This window comes from Larimichthys crocea, chromosome XI (genome assembly GCF_000972845.2).
Source record: "Larimichthys crocea isolate SSNF chromosome XI, L_crocea_2.0, whole genome shotgun sequence".
NCBI lineage: Eukaryota > Metazoa > Chordata > Actinopteri > Sciaenidae > Larimichthys > Larimichthys crocea.
This window is the reverse complement of record NC_040021.1, coordinates 2,487,916-2,507,020: the sequence shown is the minus strand read 5'-3', so window position 1 is coordinate 2,507,020 and position 19,105 is coordinate 2,487,916. Positions and strand designations below refer to the sequence as shown.

General features: G+C 43.1%; 1 protein-coding gene across 5 annotated transcripts in view; it reads right to left on the bottom strand.

Moving 5' to 3' along the window:
* The window catches only part of epha7 (eph receptor A7), a 79,323-nt gene that overhangs the window by 13,250 nt on the left and 46,968 nt on the right, over positions 1-19,105 (bottom strand). For 4 of the 5 annotated variants that reach the window (XM_027284125.1, XM_027284127.1, XM_027284126.1 and 1 more), the window contains exons 6-9: positions 8,234-8,358; positions 6,485-6,653; positions 4,259-4,367; positions 2,191-2,246 (exon numbers count right to left, since the gene is read on the bottom strand). In XM_027284125.1, coding sequence (XP_027139926.1) covers positions 2,191-2,246; positions 4,259-4,367; positions 6,485-6,653; positions 8,234-8,358 — 459 coding nt within the window. Of the gene's footprint in view, positions 1-2,190; positions 2,247-4,222; positions 4,368-6,484; positions 6,654-8,233; positions 8,359-19,105 lie in introns of all 5 variants that reach the window. The other variant, XM_019258490.2, reaches the window with a different exon arrangement.

Below are 19,105 nucleotides of genomic sequence, written 5' to 3'. Positions count from 1 at the left end.
GACGCTCGGTGGTTTTATGAAACATGATATCATCCTAAAGCTCGGGGAGAGGAGGGCATTCCCCTAAATTAAAAAATCCAACAGCAAGTGGAACCAGTCTGATTCATTCTAACAATGATGCTCAAGTTGAAGTTTATCAAAAATTATTATAACGGAATGTGAGCGACATCAATAAAGCTGTCTTATCTGAATTTGTGATCCCTACAAAAATACAGTATGTACTTGAAATCATTTTTTAGAAATTGCACCACTTGAAATAACCCAATAATAATAATAAAAAATCACATTAATTCAGATAGATGTTTTTTCAAAGTAAAATATTCATGTGCTTTTTACATTTTAGTTCCTGAGTGATTATTTTGCTCACAAGGTTGAAATGATGTTTTGCTGCCCTGGGTTTTGCCTCTCAGGTATGATATACAGTTTGCCTTTCCATGACAAGCATATGTATGTTAATATTTCCTAATGTGTTCCCAAATAACCGATCCCTGAGTATAACTGAAATTATGTCTTTCTGATCTCTGGTTAGGAGGTAGCTATAATTCAAAATTACCACCATTAGGTATTTAGTTGCTATGCTATTCAAGCCAGAAAAAAAGAAATTTTTCAGAACATAGATTTTGATTTACAAATAACAGAGTGCAACATTCTTTGAAAAATAAGCTCAAATTGAACTCTCTGAAGTATCAGGTCCCTATAAGTGAAAGGAAATGAGATTTTTTGGGGAGAGTGGGGTACTAATTCTTTTGTTAGACTTGCCTCGGGCAAGACATTTGGGATTTTCATAAAAATAAAGCCCATGCAATTTCAAATAACACTGATACGGGATAAGCTCATGAATATCCATGAAGTGAGAAGCAGTTTGTAGAAAATAAGAAAAACAAACAAGGTTAGAGAAAGGCCAAGGATGGGGCAAGGGGGTTAGCATTTTGCACAGTACTCCAAATTAACAGCAAATTACAATATTATGCACTATTAAGTGAACAGTCCACTCATGGGGGCGATTACACTATGCATTTTAAATTCCGCTGATAACAATATAACCTGTCAACTTTAAAATTTAATGAGATAGTACAGCCATAATACACTGGATAAATGCTGGGACCAAAACAACAACAACAGAACTGCCAAGCTCCGGCTGGAGAGACACTTCTTCTCTGTGTGGAGGGAAGGCATGGCGGCCAATCCAACAGTGTAAAGACAACAAATGCATTGTACTACAGCGAAGGGGGGATGCCGGCAGCCGAGATTTCCCTCCACTTGCTCACATAATTGCTTCGTCCATCCGAGATGTCAGCGAATCTGATAGGAGACGTCTTATCGCGACTTCCTCGCTGCTACATGGCAGACAAATTGGGTCTACATGTTGAATTTGCGCACTATCTAGCTTCTGTCGCCCTGGCAGCCTTTCGTCATTTGATATTGCACGGCGGGATCCTTCCATTAAGGCCGACACTAGCCTTGTTTGTGTTTTTCTCCCACATTTCTATTTTTTTTTCTTCAGCGGGTGGGTACCAGTGAGCTGCTGAGGTGGATCTGTCAGATACTTAGCAGTAGCCAACCTGGGCTCAGCGGCACTGCCTCAGCTTTAGTCCTACACTTTGTGACACCCCTGACCCTTTGTTTCCAAATCAGCAGTTTGCCTACAGCACGGATCATTACGGCTCCACTTGGGGAAGTTGTCTGCAGCTGTATCTCCAGGGGCATCATTAGGGGTGGTGTATCAGTGTTAAAAAAAAAGGGAAAAAAAAGTCTCTCGTAGTGATAGCAGCCCCTTCGACAGAGCAAACTGTGAGCACGCCAGAAACTCTGTTTCTCTCTAAAACCATCTGAGTTATGGCTTTTACATTTTTAAAGAGCACTCCTTCCTCACGGGTCAACCTCTGCACCCTCCCTGACAGCTGTCACATTCATGCATTTGTAGCTTCCCAACTTCTCCATCTACACAGAGTCTAGCCAATCAGCAGCAGATGTTAGCCTGATTGTTCCCGGCTTTGACTCAGAGCAAATGAAATGGGATCAAACAGTCATGCCTGTGGGTGTTATTGGATTTTAAGGCACCCTCCCTGTTCAGTATCACAGTGATTGAGATGTCTCTATCTTCGTGTGTGTGTGTGTGTGTGTGTGTGTGTGTGTGTGTGTTTGTATATATACTATAGGTATATATGTGTGTGTAATGCAGGCACTCACACTGGAAGTAGAGCTCCTCGTCTCCCTCCTGATCGGCTTTGCTGTACCCGCAGTGCCTGCACGGGAGGAGAGGAAGAGAGTGGCAGAATCAACTGATTGTGCGGAGGAAATAAACTCCCTAAATTACAAGAATTTTAACGCGGCGACTAACGCCATGTATGACAAATCTCTTAGAAAAGCCGGCCGAGCAGCAGGAGCTGTGAACCCCACAGCCTGTGCAGCCTGGGAAAGTAGCCGGAGCATCTAATCATGTAACATATCAAATAATGCATGCGCTGTAAAGGACTGTTCAACATGTCTCGTAATATCAATTTGTAATATTAACGTGTTGAAGGTTCCCTCCAGCAGGTGATTTGCTGCACAAAGTTGGTCTTTGAGCACAAAGGGGGGAAAAAAGAGGGATGACGTGAGAAGGTGAAATAAGCCACAAGTGATGGACATGCACTTACTGTAGATGAAGCCGCACGCGTGTGTCTCCGCTGTTCACACTGCGTGCTCGAGCTCTAAAAACACCGCTTTTATTTACAGGCTAGCGGCATTGTCACTATATTTCTATTCTATTCAAATCCATCTATTTTGGGCTCAGGAAAAAAGCTTGTCAGATCTAGAATGATCTATTATGTTCATGCCACGTGTTTTGTTTTCAGAGTGACTGAGGCTACTTAGAAATATATATATATATGTTATATCAACCCGTATCTGATACAGCTGTGTACATGTTCAGGTTGATCATAATTTGAATTTACGGTATGTTTTGCCTGCATGTCCACATGTTTTGAACAGAATATGGATCTCTGTGAATAACTGGATAGACCAGAGTGTGTCTGTGTTTCAAAGATGTCAGAACCAAATCTCGGCTTGCTTGAGAAACACTGGAAGTGAAAATAAAACAAGCCAATTTTCAATACATTTAGGTGGCTCGTGGTTTTTCTTTTTCTCGCAGAGTGACAGCACGCTTCCCAAAGTAAAAAGAGAAAGTCATTTTCTGCACAATGTTTGGTGACTGACAGTCGGAGCACTTGAAGGCTCGGATGTGCATTAAACTCCAAATGTCGAATCATCAGTATTATATTTACCAGGAGACTCGTTTGTTCCGATGTTGAGGGGACACTGACAGCCTCGCTGAGAGAAAAGTTTGAAATGGGAACTTCAGCGGGTGGAAAAAAAGCATCCGCTCGCAGATAGCACTCTATTTACATTTGAGCTTTGGGTTTGAGTATAGAGGTGATGATAGCAGGGAGTTAGCTGTGGGCTACATGTGAGTCCAGGTCTTGCATCTTTAAGTAGAACAACTGATTCAACATTTTAAAGAAACTGTTTACAGACTGGAGTCACATAACCTGATTGGATTTTGTTTTGCATTAGCTGCTAGCAGTTTCCTGTTTGCACTGATGATTGTACGGTGACATCTGAAGTTATGAAGCACATCATTTCTATGCAGATGTATCGATCTTTATCTTTGATTCACGTCTGGGAAGCTGCTATCGCCGCGCAGTGAAAGTCACGCCTGCGACCATCTGTATGTTACGTAAGTTATGACTCAGAGAAGAGGAGGGCGATTTTGTACGCCAAGTATCATCGTTGAAGGCTACTCCTTCTAAAAGCAAGCTCCGATAAAATGCCATCCATGCAGATGAAATCACAGATGAAGTATGCGAGGGAATGGCGATAATGACAATGGGCAGGGAAGCTTTGTGATGGTGGAAAAAAAAAATGTGTGCCATACTTCATCCTGCCCTCAGGATCTCTCTCTCTCTCACACACACACACACACTCACACACGCATGCAGAGCCAAAGCTTTCTCGCTCTGGGGTACTTGTCTCATAATGGCTCTGCAAAAAATAGCTTAAAAATTTTGTTGGGGCTGGAGAGAGAAAAAAAAAAAAGAAAAAGAAAAAAATGATGCATCACAACCCATTAGCACAGCATGCCACGAGATGATGGGTGCACGTGTGTGTGCGTGTGACGAACTCCACAGGCGTGTGAAGGCCTGTGAGTGACAGAAAGGCTAATTGACAAGCGCAGACTCACAGGAGCGGAGAGTCAATGGGGCCCGCGAGAGCGTACCTTCTCCCAATGATGAAGCCGAACACCATGAACACCAGGATGATGGTCCCCGCCACGGCCACCACCGCGATGATGATGACGGGGTTCTGCTCGCTGGAGACAATCGCAGCTGATGAGATGGACACACACACACACACAGACACACACACACAGACAGAAAGACAAGAAATGCTCAGTGTGAACTTCAGCACATCAAAGACTACAATCTGCAGGACATAATTGCGCCCAATGAGAGGCGTGGAGATTGATAACCCCCCTCCTCTCCTTCCCTCTGAGGGAGTGGAGGAGGGACGCTTCTATTTTTGAGCCGTCCTTATACACACGGCTCTACTGTTTCAGAAAGTGGGCTTAATAGTCCCAGACGGCGACGGCGATGCCCTTCATCTCAAACAAAGACACATTCAGGTTGGATTGTTTCCCATTCAGAGCTCTCACAGTGCTCAAACTGTTTGCGCTGACAAACTGCCGATCGCTGCGAAGAATGGCTCGACGTAGCATCATATAAAGTCAACGGCAGTGATGTGTGAGGGGGGGGTTGATGCATTTTAAATCAAGTGGATGTATAAATCTGATCCTGACTGAGGTGGATTTGATCAGCTGCTACTCAATCATTGATCGTCTATTTTGGGAGAAATTAAGAGCAACTGTCATATTAGGCACTCGCAGGCCCTGGAGGCCATCACGGAGGAGGTTCACCAAGCCGGTCAAGGACACTTTGACTGCAAACTTCTAACCTTGTTACAGGATGTGCTCTGCGTGCAGTATGAGTAATTAATGTGTCCTTTTATGCATAAATGTTGGATGTAAGGTGAGCGGGGGCGGGCTTGTTTGGGTGGGAAGGTTGAATGTTTTGGGGGGCTTTCACAAAATAGAACTTAAAAATTCACAAAGAATAAAAAAACGTTCATACTCACTAATTTACTTGCTGTATGTGACTTGCGTCATGCTAAACTAGGCTTATCACATCCCAAACATACAAGCATGAGATGTTCTCGTATCACTCTCGGAAAGAAAGCTAATAACCGGATTCCCTAAAGTATCTTCCTTTAACGAAGCATGTGTTATTAGCCAAATGTTTCATAGGGGAAGCCTTATACCAGCAGGATCATTAACAGCAGCTTTGGCTTCATTTATGGATGAGAATCACGAGCTTAAAATTGTTACCTAACCTCATATGTTAACACTATCCTACAATGCGAGACATTACGATCCACCTCACAGCAGCATCCTGCACCAAAACTCAGAATAACACAGTGTGACACTCGGGGCAGAGCTAATGTAACTGATTAGATTTAAATGAGTTTATCCTCACGACGCTACACTAGCTTGTCCTTGTGCTTAGTGATTTTTTTCCCATGACGTGTTGTCAGCATAAAGTCAAAGCAATTTCTTGTTTGCTTTGCTTGAAAGCAAATAATTTCCCTGGGCTATTACTACAGAAGCTGGAAACATGAACAGGTTGTGCATAAATTTGGGGGATGAAGGCGCCGTGTTCCAAAAAACCATGTGCTAATATACTGCTGTGGTCAAACTCGCCCTCTGTTAGGTGCTTGGCATCGGTGCATTTGAAGACATGTTAATGCTCTGTGTGAAACACTATCAAATAAAAAACACAGGCAGGGACTGTCTAACAATATACATCACTTAAAGTAATTACATATATTCTATTATTATTATTCTATTAGCCTCAAAAATCTAACACAGGATGTTTGTACCTTTTTTCTGTTTATAGTTTATCAGATTTAAAAAATGCCTTGTATAATTCTATTATGTTTAAACCATGTGACCCTAAATGAATAATTTAAAAAAATTTAAAAAATAACACGGTTTGTTTTTGAAATAAAATTGCTCGTTGTTCATAGGCCGGCATACTGCATGACTATTCTTTTCTAAATTGAAAAAGTTGCAGACATGATAGGAGGCCCAGATGAATGTGTCGTTGGTCGTAACAACTGTGTATGAAATGGGGGATGGTTCAATATGAGAATAAAATTATTTTACAAAAATCTGAAAAGCTCTACTGGACAGTTTACATGCTTTTCAGACGGTCCCTAACTTTAACTCTCGAGTTCTTCAAACTAAATCTACAAATGTTACTTCACACAGATGCTGTCTGTATCTGCATACTGCCATTATTCATACCTGTGTAATGTATTTGTATTTGTTTATGATGATACACAATGTTCCACTAAAGCAGCAGTAATTGAAACAATATATAAATCTTACCTGTGGCCTCTTCTTTGGTGGTTATCTCTAATCTGGGCCCGTAGGTGCCATATCCTGCCTCTGTGAAGGCCCTGATCTGGAACACGTATGCCGTGCTGGGCTTCAGGTTGTTCACTGTGGCTGATGTGGACTTGGACCTGACTGTGGAGTAGATCCTGTCCTTCTGATCCTGCACAAGGAGCAATAATAATGACATTTCAAAAAAATCGACTCCTGTGTGAAAACTTGTTTCTATTGAAGTGTTTTTATCTCGACGTCTTTGCTTTCAAACTAGTGCAGATATACATCAGAGGACATAATTACCTGCCCTTTGTAAATGGAATGAATGTGATTTAGCAATTTGTCATCCGACTTGTGTGGACGTTTAAGATGAAACCCTGCCAATTTAGCCATCCTTTTAATAATCAACACATATATCTATCTAAAATAGTGTATAGCTTTTATATGGACAGGCCTTTATTTAAAATTCAGCCTCAACACACCTTGATAAATTCTGTATAAATTCCTACAGTGCAACAAACATGTCATCATCAAGTTTAAAAAAAAAAATAAATTCTCAATTTAATTCTAATAACTTCTGCTTTGCGTATGTAATCACTGTTAAGCTACCTCAATGGAACTTCCTGCCCAGATGTTTCAAAATAAAAGCCTTCCAGTGGTTCATGAAGTAAAATCCCACTTTTTCATTCAACACAGAAGCTGCTGATGTCAGTTGAAAGTGTTGCGTCTAATTAACGATAGCTTAACGGCCATTGAAAAAGAGACTGATGACTTGATGAGTTTGGGATCTTGTTATGTTTGTAAAAAAAAAAAAAAAAGCAAAAAACAAATCCAGATGTTAAACGGAATAATGTTCTAAAATGTGCATTATATGCTGAAATGACCATAACAAGCTCTCGAGCTATAGTACAGAAAATTCTGCCCTCTTCTTTTTTTTCCAGCATTTATTTGAGGATAAACAAGAACGAAAATCATTGAATCAATTACACTTTATTACAGAAAATCTCTCATCTGACCTGAAATTATGAGCCTGCTACACAGCCAACACAAACACATATGAAATCTTCTCCATCAAGGAATCCATTTGGATGCAGAGGCTGCGCTTATTGTGTGCTTTGCTGTTGATCTGTAAATGTTTTGCTCGGCAAAGCCCAAATGGAATGCCAGGGTCTGTTAGGGCCGTAGTTGTTGTTTCCAATTTTCCACTTTTACAGCTGGGCAGACCACAGCCACAGTACGTGACATAGGAGAATGATTCGTCAGTGTTTGCTAGAGGCTGCGGCCAGCAGGACTGGCATCAGAGCTCTGCTACCGTGCCTTTGATTTGCTGGGTTAAATTCGCTCCATTAAACCTCGCTGTAAAAAGCTGATGTGTTCAGACTTGAAACACAGGGAAGCAGCGGTATAATCTATGTGGAAGGGGGGAAGGAGATAACAGTAACAGATTGCTAAATCTGGCAGTGCGGCAGCCACGGATTGTGTGTGTGTGTGTGTGTGTGTGTGTGCTAACATGTGTGCGGGGGCGACTGTGAAGGACTACAGCCTAATTAAAATCTTATGAGCATCTCATTCATTATTGCAATTATGAGACAAAGAAGGTACTTGCGGAATCTTGTGAATTCCACTCACAGCAGCATGCAGATAGAATACAAAATGAAGAGTCAGCAGAAGTGAGTGTGATGTGAGAGACGGAGGTGAAACAGCTTCAGAAAGAGACAAGGGCACAAACAAATCCAGCGCTGAACTCACTTTTTCGTAGTATTTGATTTCGTACTCCGTGATGACGCCGTTGGGTTGGTGGGGCTCCTGCCAGGAGAGCTGGATGCTGCGCTGCTGCACTTTCTCCTTGATGACCTCGCTGACCTGGGACGGAGCTGTTTGGACAAGAGCATGTCAATAAGTGCAGGGCAAACCCTCTCTGCACACACACACACACACACTAATCAGTTGACAACTCTGCATCCCCTGACGAATATTCATGGGGACAAAATTTCAATTACAGTGCAAACAGTAGAAGACAGCGTTAGCCCGACCGGTGCAAAACTGCAACATGCAGATTATAAATGACAATTCAGTTCAATTAATTCCAACATTTCCAGCAGAACAAGCAGGCACTTACTCTCCCTGATGACAGAACTATTCAGAAAGCCTCTTAAAGGGAGAGGGCTGTACCTGTAACCTTCTGACACCAGTCTTATGCACACCAATTATCTGTGCCTCTTTGCATGACTCATTCTAAGTGTCTGGCTGCCTGGAGTAAGTGCTCCCGCATTTAGGTTTGATAAACATCGCACACAGACACACGGTTATATTTTTAGTTGTCAATACCTAAAGCTGCTGAAATTAACGAGCTTGTATTGATGGAGCTTAAGCCTGCACTGGTGCCATGTAATGTCTCAGCATTTACTGTAACTACTGCTAATGCTGCTGCAGAAACAGTGTCTGCTGCTGCTGTGCCACTACAGTTTAACTGCTACATGCTGTCACTGGTGTAGCTGCCCTGCACGTCTGATTTAGCTACAAATAATGCCACAGCTACTACTACAACTACTGCAAGTGCTACACAATAACATGTAAATCAACCTTAACCTCATGTCAGATGTAATTTAAGGAGTGACAAGGGTTCTTGTGTCCACATTTAAAGCTGCATCAATAGACTTTTCGTCTGTAAACACAACATTGACGTGTTTTCACCTCGTTACATCGATATGGAGAATGTGTTAGCCACCTATTGACACATTTGCGACCAACTGCAGTTAAGACAAAACACAATCCGTCTCCATGAACTGTGTTTTTTTTTTGTGTTGTTTTTCTTGATTTTAGTGCAGTGGGTGCCTATTTTCTTATTTCAAGACATTACTTTTTCATTTAAAGGAAATTAATCTTTGAGACATTGTAACAGACAGAATAATTTGGGAAGTTGGAGATTGTTTGCAGTGTGTTGCAACTGCAACTAGTTCTGCAGCTGTGCCTTCTGCTTTTGGTGGGCTACAACCTTCATTAATTACTTTTACAATAATTGTCATCATCATCATCTTGATTATAATCACCATCATTTTTGCAGCACTTTTCTTAAAGAGCCTTGTGGGGAAAGAAAGAGGGCAAGTGTTTTGGGGCTGCTAAACCTCACCCCGAGGAGATGATGCTTTCAAAAAAAAATCTGCTTACTGCAAATCACTTCTGTAAACATACTGTGAAATCTTGATGACTCATGGTGCTCTTGGGGGCAAAGCATATTAATTAACACATCTTAGCAAGTTTGAAAAGTCGTCCTGGGGATGACGTGAACTCGCGAGGTAAAAGGCACTTGTCAGAAGCTGTGCTGATTTTTGTTTCCTGGTTTCTTTCATGAATCCGAAGAGTCGAGAAGTGAAAACTTGCGAAAGATGAAATTACAAGAAAATGAAAAATGTTCTTAAATAACCATAATTAGTCTCAACAGCCTCAACCATGAGTCAAAGGACAGACATATCCTATAATTTTCGATACTGACCGACAAGAGACAAAAAGCCTTTCCCTGGACTATCAGAGGCTGCTGAAGCTGTTGAAGTGTCAGTGTCATGCTCAGTGACCCAGTGGGAGTGGACCTCTGCAGCCTGACCCTCCATTGTTTTAAGATGACCTGCCACTAATGACTCTGGCTGGATTAAAACCTCATTAGGCCTCATCGGCATTCCTGACAGCAATGCTCACGACAGCGGACACCCAAGACCTTGTCAAAAACCTGCTGTTGTGACATGTCCCCTCATAATCCACCCAAAACACAGGAACAATGTATCCTTTCTCAGCGCAGTCGGCTGGTCAAAGGGACGATTGAGTTTTCTCTCTCGAGTCACAACAAGCAGTTAGTGCAGCTTAGCTTCATCCAATTTGGCTGCTTTCTCTGCCCCTCATCCAGACGGCGTCCTTGAAATATGGACCTTTCTCTTCCTGATACTGATCTGGTTCTGGTTTATGGGCACTAAATGATGCTTCTTGTCTGTGTTTACTGCTTTAATTTGACATTCGCTTTCATCCCCTGCAGATATCTTTTTTCTGTTGTGCACGTGCAGAGAGGAACCAATTCAGGATGTATACTTACAAAGTTAGCAGCTCTTGGACTTTGGTAAGTAGATGTATTTAGTTACAGTGGTCTGTTTCTCCGCTTGTGACCTGAGTATCTTTTAGAATTCTTGATTAGTGAATAATTAAATAAAATAACTTTGTCACTGATGTTTTAAAGGTTGTGTTACCTTAGAATGAGACTTTTATATCTATGTTTTGGATGAATCCATCATGCTGAACTGCCAAATGTTTCTACAGTAGCCTAGAATGGACAAACCAAACGCTGGCTCTAGATAGGTATTTTTCACATAGTTTCTTCTTCACTGTGGGAACTCACTGGACCTTTAAAGTGTCATTCAAGATCCAGATTTGGCTTCTCACAGCATAAGAAAAATTTCCCTCATGACCATAAAGTAGATGTATTTTTGTTGTCTGTGTTAGATGCTTTGGTATTTATTCTTTTGTTTCTACTTTTTATCTGAAAATCAATTAAAAGTACAAGTACAAAAACACATTGATTCACCCAAACGCTGCGGGTGATGTAATTCAAATTGTTCCTATTCTAGATAAAACATTCTACAGACTGGTTCCCATCACCACGTAGTACTTGTTTGTTGTCTTTTCTGCCTCCAACCTTGGCCTTTGATGCCATCAAATAAAAGTTTAAATTGTGAGTTTTGTTACTCATTTAAAAAAAAAGAGAGGAGGCCATCTTCACTTCTCACACGCTTGTCAGATACGTGGTTTCCAAGTGGCAAGCAGAGACACTGCCTGAGCCCACAGAGCCGGTGTGCAGCATGACGAGCTACTTTCCCACACAGCTTCTCCAGAGTGTGTGACGCAGGCTCAGGCACCAGATCTGCCCCATTTACCCCCTTTGGGCCCGCGGCTGTAGTAGCAATGACTCAGCCCAGGTCCCGCCCCCCCTCCCCACCTTTCCTCCACTCCCTCACGCTGCCACGGGTGACAGAGAGAGCTGGGGCCCCGTGTTTCCGCCGAGATCATGAGATCAGTGAACGGCATTAGCAGACGTGGTGTTCCACCACGCCGAAAAAGGTGATCGTTCCCTGAAGGTGATTTGAGAATGGAAAAGCAGTCATTCTTGATTTCTCAGGGCCGAGAATGAAGACTGGGGCTGAGTGTTAATTCTAAGAAAAAAAAGCTGCTCCTCCGTCTCCCCCGCGGATCACTCAGGCAGCACTGTGTGACAGCCATTAATGACTCGACTTGATATCATGGAGACCAGAAGCAGACAGCCACTCTCTGACTTTTAACATACCTGTGGTCGCTTAGCATGGTGGAAAATTGTATAATTGTTTCGCCGCTCTTAAAGAGACTGTTTGTGCAGGCGTTTGTGCATTCATTTTGCAATATTAGAAAATGTGTTAGTGACCCCGAACACCTTCTCCTGTAAAGCTAACTGATCCAGAAGCCAGTCGCCAGCGTGCTCTGCATGTGAATGTCTTATGAATACATTAGACAGTGCAGTTTTAATATCCTCTTCTTTCACTCAGACGGCTGATTTCAGCTCTGAGTGGAGCTGGTTCATTACATAAGCGTCTTTCTCTGCCTCCATGCTTGCCTCATGGACCGCACTGACGCTATGAACTCATATTAATTACTGCTGTTTTCAAGATGTGCTTGCGTATCTTAACGCCTTTAGCGCCATCTTTGTCGAAGTTAATTTGAACAGGAGATTACAATGACTACTCTTTTGTGCCCATAAACACATAAAGCGCGTCTTCCTATAATTCAAACAGTGGAAATGAAATGAAAGTGTGGACACTTGGCTACTGGAGACTTTTTAGATTTAGAACCAGAGCTTTTTCAGCAACTAATAACACCATGAGCTGGATAAAAACTAATTTGACACGTTACTAAAAGTCCGGATATCATCTTAAAGCTTTTTCCTTTGCAAGAATCTATGTTAACATACTTAAACCACTGCTTTGCCAGCTGTCCCTGCTCTCCATCATATCAACTATTTCACACATTGACAGCGATTGATGCATTTAACATATCTATTCAGTTTCCCCTTCCATCACTGCCGAGCAGAGTGTTTATATACAGTTCTGGGGAGTCTGCTTGTTAGACTGAAACCTTTTTAACAACATCATCTCCAGCAGCCTGTGAAACAAAAGCCCGGCGACAGTTTGGTCCCGGGCTGGTTTGACACTAACGAGGGATGACATAATCAAGATTACTTCTGCTGGATGTTGTGACTCCCATAACAGAGCAGAGAGTGACTGCTGTTAAATGTTGGCATCGCGGGAGCAGTGGACATTAAGGGGATGGTCTCTGCGTGATACCCTAAAAACGGTGACTGTTGTGGACAAATATAGTTCTCGTTGAGGCGATTGCGAGGCATGAAGTTAAAGATATATTCCAGCTATTTAGTATTACATGTTAATAAAGATGGAAGAGTCGCATGAAGCAGATTTAGGCAAACTAGAGCCTCCGTTTTCCGAAAAACTTAAACAGTTTTATTAGACTGCCTTGTTTGTAAGCCAGACTTCTTTGACATCATCAAGGGTTTAATTTCTCAGACTTGAAAAGTCTTGACAAAGCTCCTCCAGAGCTACCGAAGACTAGTAAACTGCCTTTCATGTGTAAAAGTTGCCGGTGTTCCCCTTTAAGGACAAGGCTGGGTGGTTTGGTTAACTTTTTGCCCATGGTTAAATGAAAAACCACTTTAGCTGAAAATAAAGACTTCACTCAGCCTCAGAACAAAATTGCTTGCATGAGTTGAGAATTGTACGTGGGTCGCTGGATTCCGAGGCAAATGTACCGGAGCAGTCAGTTCCCCTCTGACCTCCACACCCTCGCCTCCCACCACTCAGTGTCAAACTGCAGCCTGCTCCTAGTCGTCTCCTCCTCAAGTAATCCTCGCCTAGTGGGGAACGTTTGTCTCTCCCTGCATGCAGGACGCAATTTGCATTTTAAGACCGCGCAATCGTTTCACCAAATTTGATGCGACCTCAGCTGGGTTTTTACAGCTGGAATGCCTGTGTATGTTTGTGTGTGGGTGTTTGCTTGCCCGTATGAACCCAGTAAAAAGTGTGTGGGTGGATGTTATCCACCCCCAGCTACTCTCCACCTGTCTGCCGGGCTGAAACTAGCTTGCAGCTTTAGCTCTGAAAGCCATTCATCCACTCAGTGGAGCGACGCACCTTGAGCATTCTTGAATTCAAAGCAGAATTCCCTTTTAGTAGCTGTGTGCACTGGGAGCACGCTTGGTGAGTCACACAGTAGGGCATTGGAGGACAGTAACAGAGCTCAGGCTCTGATGAATGTGAGGGGAACTGTCAAAAATTGGTGTGACAAGTTTCTTGCTCTTGGGCTACAGAGCCAGTGTCTCGCCGGTGGCATTGAGGCTGCACAACATTGTGTTTCACCAGCTGCTGCCACGTGGTGCCATGTCACCTCCACTTAGACCCGAACAGGACGAAAAAGGAAGAAGCGATGCAGTCAGTCACACTTTTTATTTAGTGAGTGAATCATAGCTTTAACTTGCCACATCCAGTAGTTGAGGGTTTCAAAGAATTTCAAGCCTTCGTCCACAGACAGAACGCATTAGTCACGGAATGACTGCTACTCATTCTGATGAATTATCAGATTTTAGCTTATTTTAGCTCGCTAGCCCACAAACTCTGCTGTTATGAACCCATTAGCTTTGAGAGAGAAAGTTCTGAAAGAGCCATAACTTTGGGTATCTATAGCTTGTGCGTATCTATATTATCTACTCTGATCAATTCTATCCCTTTACAAGGTCACCCTCAGATTGCTTAACTACAGCTGCAGCATGTCCTCCCATCAGAGGCTAATGGTATCATTTTAGGAACATTTTGATCGCCTGATGATTCCATCCCACCACAAACGCTTCAGGTGGAGGTGCACGAAATACCCTTGAACCACAAGTGTTTGAAAATAGGGGTTTTAAAGAGCCTGGCAGAGGACACAGCGTTCGCTGCATAACAATGCCGGACGAGTCGGGGACACCTTTAGTGACCATGCGGAGAGGTCAAAGGCGGCTCCGTTTGAAAGCAATTAGCCAGGCTTGATTTGAAGGAGACCTAGGCCGGGTCTTTCATGTTCTATAGGGCTGACAGCTCCAGAGGTGCCAGGGTGATTATTAATACGTATCTGATGCTTTCACCACTGACAAGCTCAACACAGCCATCAAATGTCCCCTCATTATTTCCCAGTTCAAGGACCCCACTATCATATACTCACATCAATTCTCTGGATCAATAGAGAGGTATTAGATCCAGTTCTCCTCACCTCAGAGCTTTTCTCTTAAGTATAACAGTCAACAGTGAGGTCCGATTGGAGAGATACTCATCACGTGTTGGTGGGATGTGTTTGGCCATAAAGGAAGCACATTAAGTGTCAATGAGAATTTCCTCAGCTAATAGAATCCCTCCTTGGATTCTCCCAGCACTCAAGCAAGTAAATGTTTTTTGGATGTGTGATTCTCTGAGTGCATCACCCACGTCTAACAGCTTAAGTATAGCCCTGTGTGCTACCGGGAAGCCAGGAATCAGAATCACAGTGGAAGGTCAATGGGGGGAAATTGCATTCATGCTACACTGACATGCACACATGAGGCACACTGTGCATGATTGCCCCTCCAATGCCTCCTGACAGGGAGTTCATTTTAACCCGCAGTGGTGTTCCACACCACGCGCTCTACTATAATATCAAAATGCCATTCAGTGGTGTCACAGATGCAGAGATCATTGGTCAGCTTTGTTACATAATTGTCAAGCCGCAGGGACCCCCACTTATTGAGGAAGCACTCAGCTTTCCTGTGTCAGTGTCCAAATTAGGGAGCAGGGCTGGCAGCCTATCATCAGCGGCTCTTAACACACTTCCCTGATTTCTTCAAGTCAGCTAGAATGGGGTCTGCAATCGCCATATTTATTTTCCCCCATGTAGAGCAAGAATAGAGTCATCTCGGCTCCATCCTGCCATAACCAGAATTTACATAATCATATACTAGCAATGGTGAAATGATGGCCTTGTTCACAACGGGCACCAGAATGTACCTCAGGGCGATTCTGTCACAAATGGACTGGTTTACACGAGCGCACCCAAAACACGCTGACTGGGTATTTCACAGGGAGCTATGTGAGCTGATGGCTCGGAGACAGCTCGAAGATATATCATGGCTGATTCAGAGATCAGGTTCTAATCATGACATCCATTTCCAGTATATAGCGAAATTTTCCGGTGATTCAAATAAATGCCTGTTGAACATGTTTTTGACTAAACTAGGTTTTTCTTCACATCTATATACACACTGTTGTTGCTGTAGCAATCCTGCCAAAACAATACCCATGATTTATATAGCTCAAGATATTAAACGGATCCGGATCATCGCATCAGGAAACAAAAGATGGAGTGTTGAGGAAATATACTCGATGAAGGTGAAGAGAAAATTTGGAATATAATGCATAACAGCTGATTACAGAATACCGTTTCGGTATGGATAACCTCTCTGGGTTCAGTCAGATTCGAAGTTCAAGCCAAATTTCCACAGTGTGCAGGGACACGTGGCCACATATAGTGAAGTCATGGCTGTAATCCTCGAGCTTTGCTGCCAGTTGCAAATGTATGTTTGATCCTTTCCCACAGAAAACATCAAACATGGGTTAGCCGAGGAGCGTTAAGCTGAGACAGATTTCAATAACGGCAGGTGTGAACTGCGATTTCCTCCTCTGTCTCGCAGAAACCAGGTCATGTTTTAGAAGGTCATAATGATTAGCTGGACAGATGGGAAACAGCAATTTAACTCAAAGGACAATGACATGGAAGATAAACTAAATGTGTACTGCAGCACGACTGTGCCAAAACTGTGTATTTACCGCAGACATAAAACCGAGCCTCTTGATTTAAAATCCTTAACCATTCACATAAGTAACACAGGGATCTACTGTTTGTAATGAATGTCCTAGAATACCAAATAAGAACATTTGTTGACTTATTCTGGCAATCATAATTATAGTGACAATACACAGCAGGCCAGCATGTGTGTGTGTGTGCTGGAAGGAAAGTGATGTTGAGCTAAAACTCTTTTGAGACCTGGGCTTGTTTCAGGGAGGTCGCTTGGAAATAAATGACAGGGTCAAAAACAAGAGGAAAAGCTCAGAGAGTTTGTAAATAAACCTTGGTTTTTGTTCGCAGACTGGGTTCCATCTGAGCACACTTAATCAGAGTAAATCCCCGAGACCCGCCTGGCTGCATGATGCATGGCCCGATATCCTCGTGGTTAATTGCTGAATTTCCTGAGATCTGCAGAATTCATTGCCCAGAAAGCCTGATGAAGTCATAAAAATATGCCATGCTTGTCCGTATCCCCTTTGATGGCGAGCTGTGTTACACTGATGCTATCTAACTGTGGCTCAGCACATGGACTGCCAGAGAGAATACACTGTGAAACAAACAGGCACAGGCCAGATGAGAAATGAAAGCACTGGTTCTTGTTATAATGTACACGCTTGGCTTTGCTTATCCACTGCCTTGCTGACCTTTCTGCTACAAGCAGCTGCAAGGCATGTCTTTTCAAATACATGACCGGGCTAAGCAGAGATATGCGTTTGCATACACAGTGGCTTTATCATTTATCTTAATAAAACAAAGACCGCGGAGTGAAAAGGCACAGAGCCGATTAAGGGGCGAGAGCCTGGCGCGGTGACTCTGGATATTTACAGGAGCTGCTAAGCAGCCAAACGGCCTTCCACCTTTTTGCTTCCCTTAAATGTCAAAGCACAGCCTGAGGGCCCCGCGCTCCAATCTGAAACCCTGATTGGACATCTGAGCTCCACGGGGATTGATAAGTAAGATTATTCACAAAAATGCACTGTGCCGCGGACTGATGGCGCACACCAGGGTCAGAATCCCGAGGCACTGCTATTATTTTGAGGTTTCGACCCCTATAGTCGTGCTTATCCGCGGTTTGACACGGAGGAGGCAGCTGCTTTCATTCACATATCAGCGAATAAATCTAATGTTTGGCATCCGGCATGAGAAATATTCAAATTTCAAATTAAGCCCGCCGCCGCTGCTTTGCAGAATGTAAGGGGGGATATGATTGCTAAGGGCTGGAATCATAAACATTTATTATAAAAAAAAAAACACTTCTGTCATCAGGAAGATGATAATATTAATTAGTGCTCATATGCTCTTTAATCACAGACTTGGACAGACTCCATCTCAGGGAAATCACATCCACTGCCCCTCCGGCCGCCTCTGTAATTTTGTACGGAGCAGTCTACTCCGGCACACTGCTGATTGCCAACAGATCTAGGCCAGGCCTGCAGCTCTTCAAGACACCACACAGTTAAATCAGATCAGAGCCCGAGACAAGGCCGACAAGCACTGAAAATGACCCTGTTCATGCAGCCATTGGACAGTTGTATAAGGTGCGGGGATGTACTCCCCTGGTTGCTGAGCACCTTGAATCTGTCAACAGGTTCAGTCCTCTGCCAGACGAGGTGGCAGCCACGCGTTCTAAGTTTGGTTACTTCAGTGCCGCGGCACTGTGTTTTCCAGCCTTCATTTTTTGAGATAGAAAACAATTTGCCGCACAGCGAGTGGGACAAATCTGAAAGAGTGCAAACACAACTCCACCTTCATGTCAGCAGTGAAAATAAACCAGCTGTAGACAAAAACATCCTGTTAACCTCTTCAACCCCGCTGACCCCTTCAGTGCACGCCGTGCGGTCCAATGAGTCAAACCTACCGACCGAATTTCAAATTCTTTTTCCAAATGTATAAACTATGTCATGTCATCTAGAATATTTCTACTGATGGAAGGGTACAACCAAGACAGGATTACCAACCAAGAACTACCCTATGGGCTCCAAAAGCCTCATGTCCACTGTGCATACATTTGTTTAGATGCCCAACTGAAGCATAATAAGTTATCTGAGGTCACTTTCATGTACAAAGTAGAAAACATTCAGTCATTTATTGACCTTTATATTCTAAAAACGATGCATGTGTACATTCTTCTGCATTGCATTGTGCTCGGAAGCTTTGTTTGCCTCAGGGTTTATCTGGCCGTGGGTGCAGCCATAACAACACGCACCCAAGGCTCCCACGCACAGGCTAATACAGGCATGCAGAATATGTTTAATGTCAGAGAGTGTGGAATAAAGCTACTTAAGGGGAAATTAAAGTCAATTTTTTAAACACTGGAAAGACGAGGGGAAAGGAACATCTCTAATGAAGCGGTGACTCCTGATGACTCTTTTATAAAAATACCTCATGCTAAAAGGTATTAACGCTTAGGTCACATTCACGGACAGGTATACACTGTTTTTTTAAAATAAATCTCACACTGATCCAATAAATACCTGCTGCAAAGTGACACCTAATTCTGCCTGAAGAAAACACACAAACTGGATGACCTTATGCGGGAAGCATATAACTCATTTGACTGCTCGCTTGCTTAAAGCCGACCGACTACCATGCGTTCTGCAGGAAACGGAGTGGTGCATAGCCAGAGTAAATGCACCTGGTGATAAAGGATAAGACCAGCCGACTCAGCAGCAGCCCTGTAATCAAGGGGAC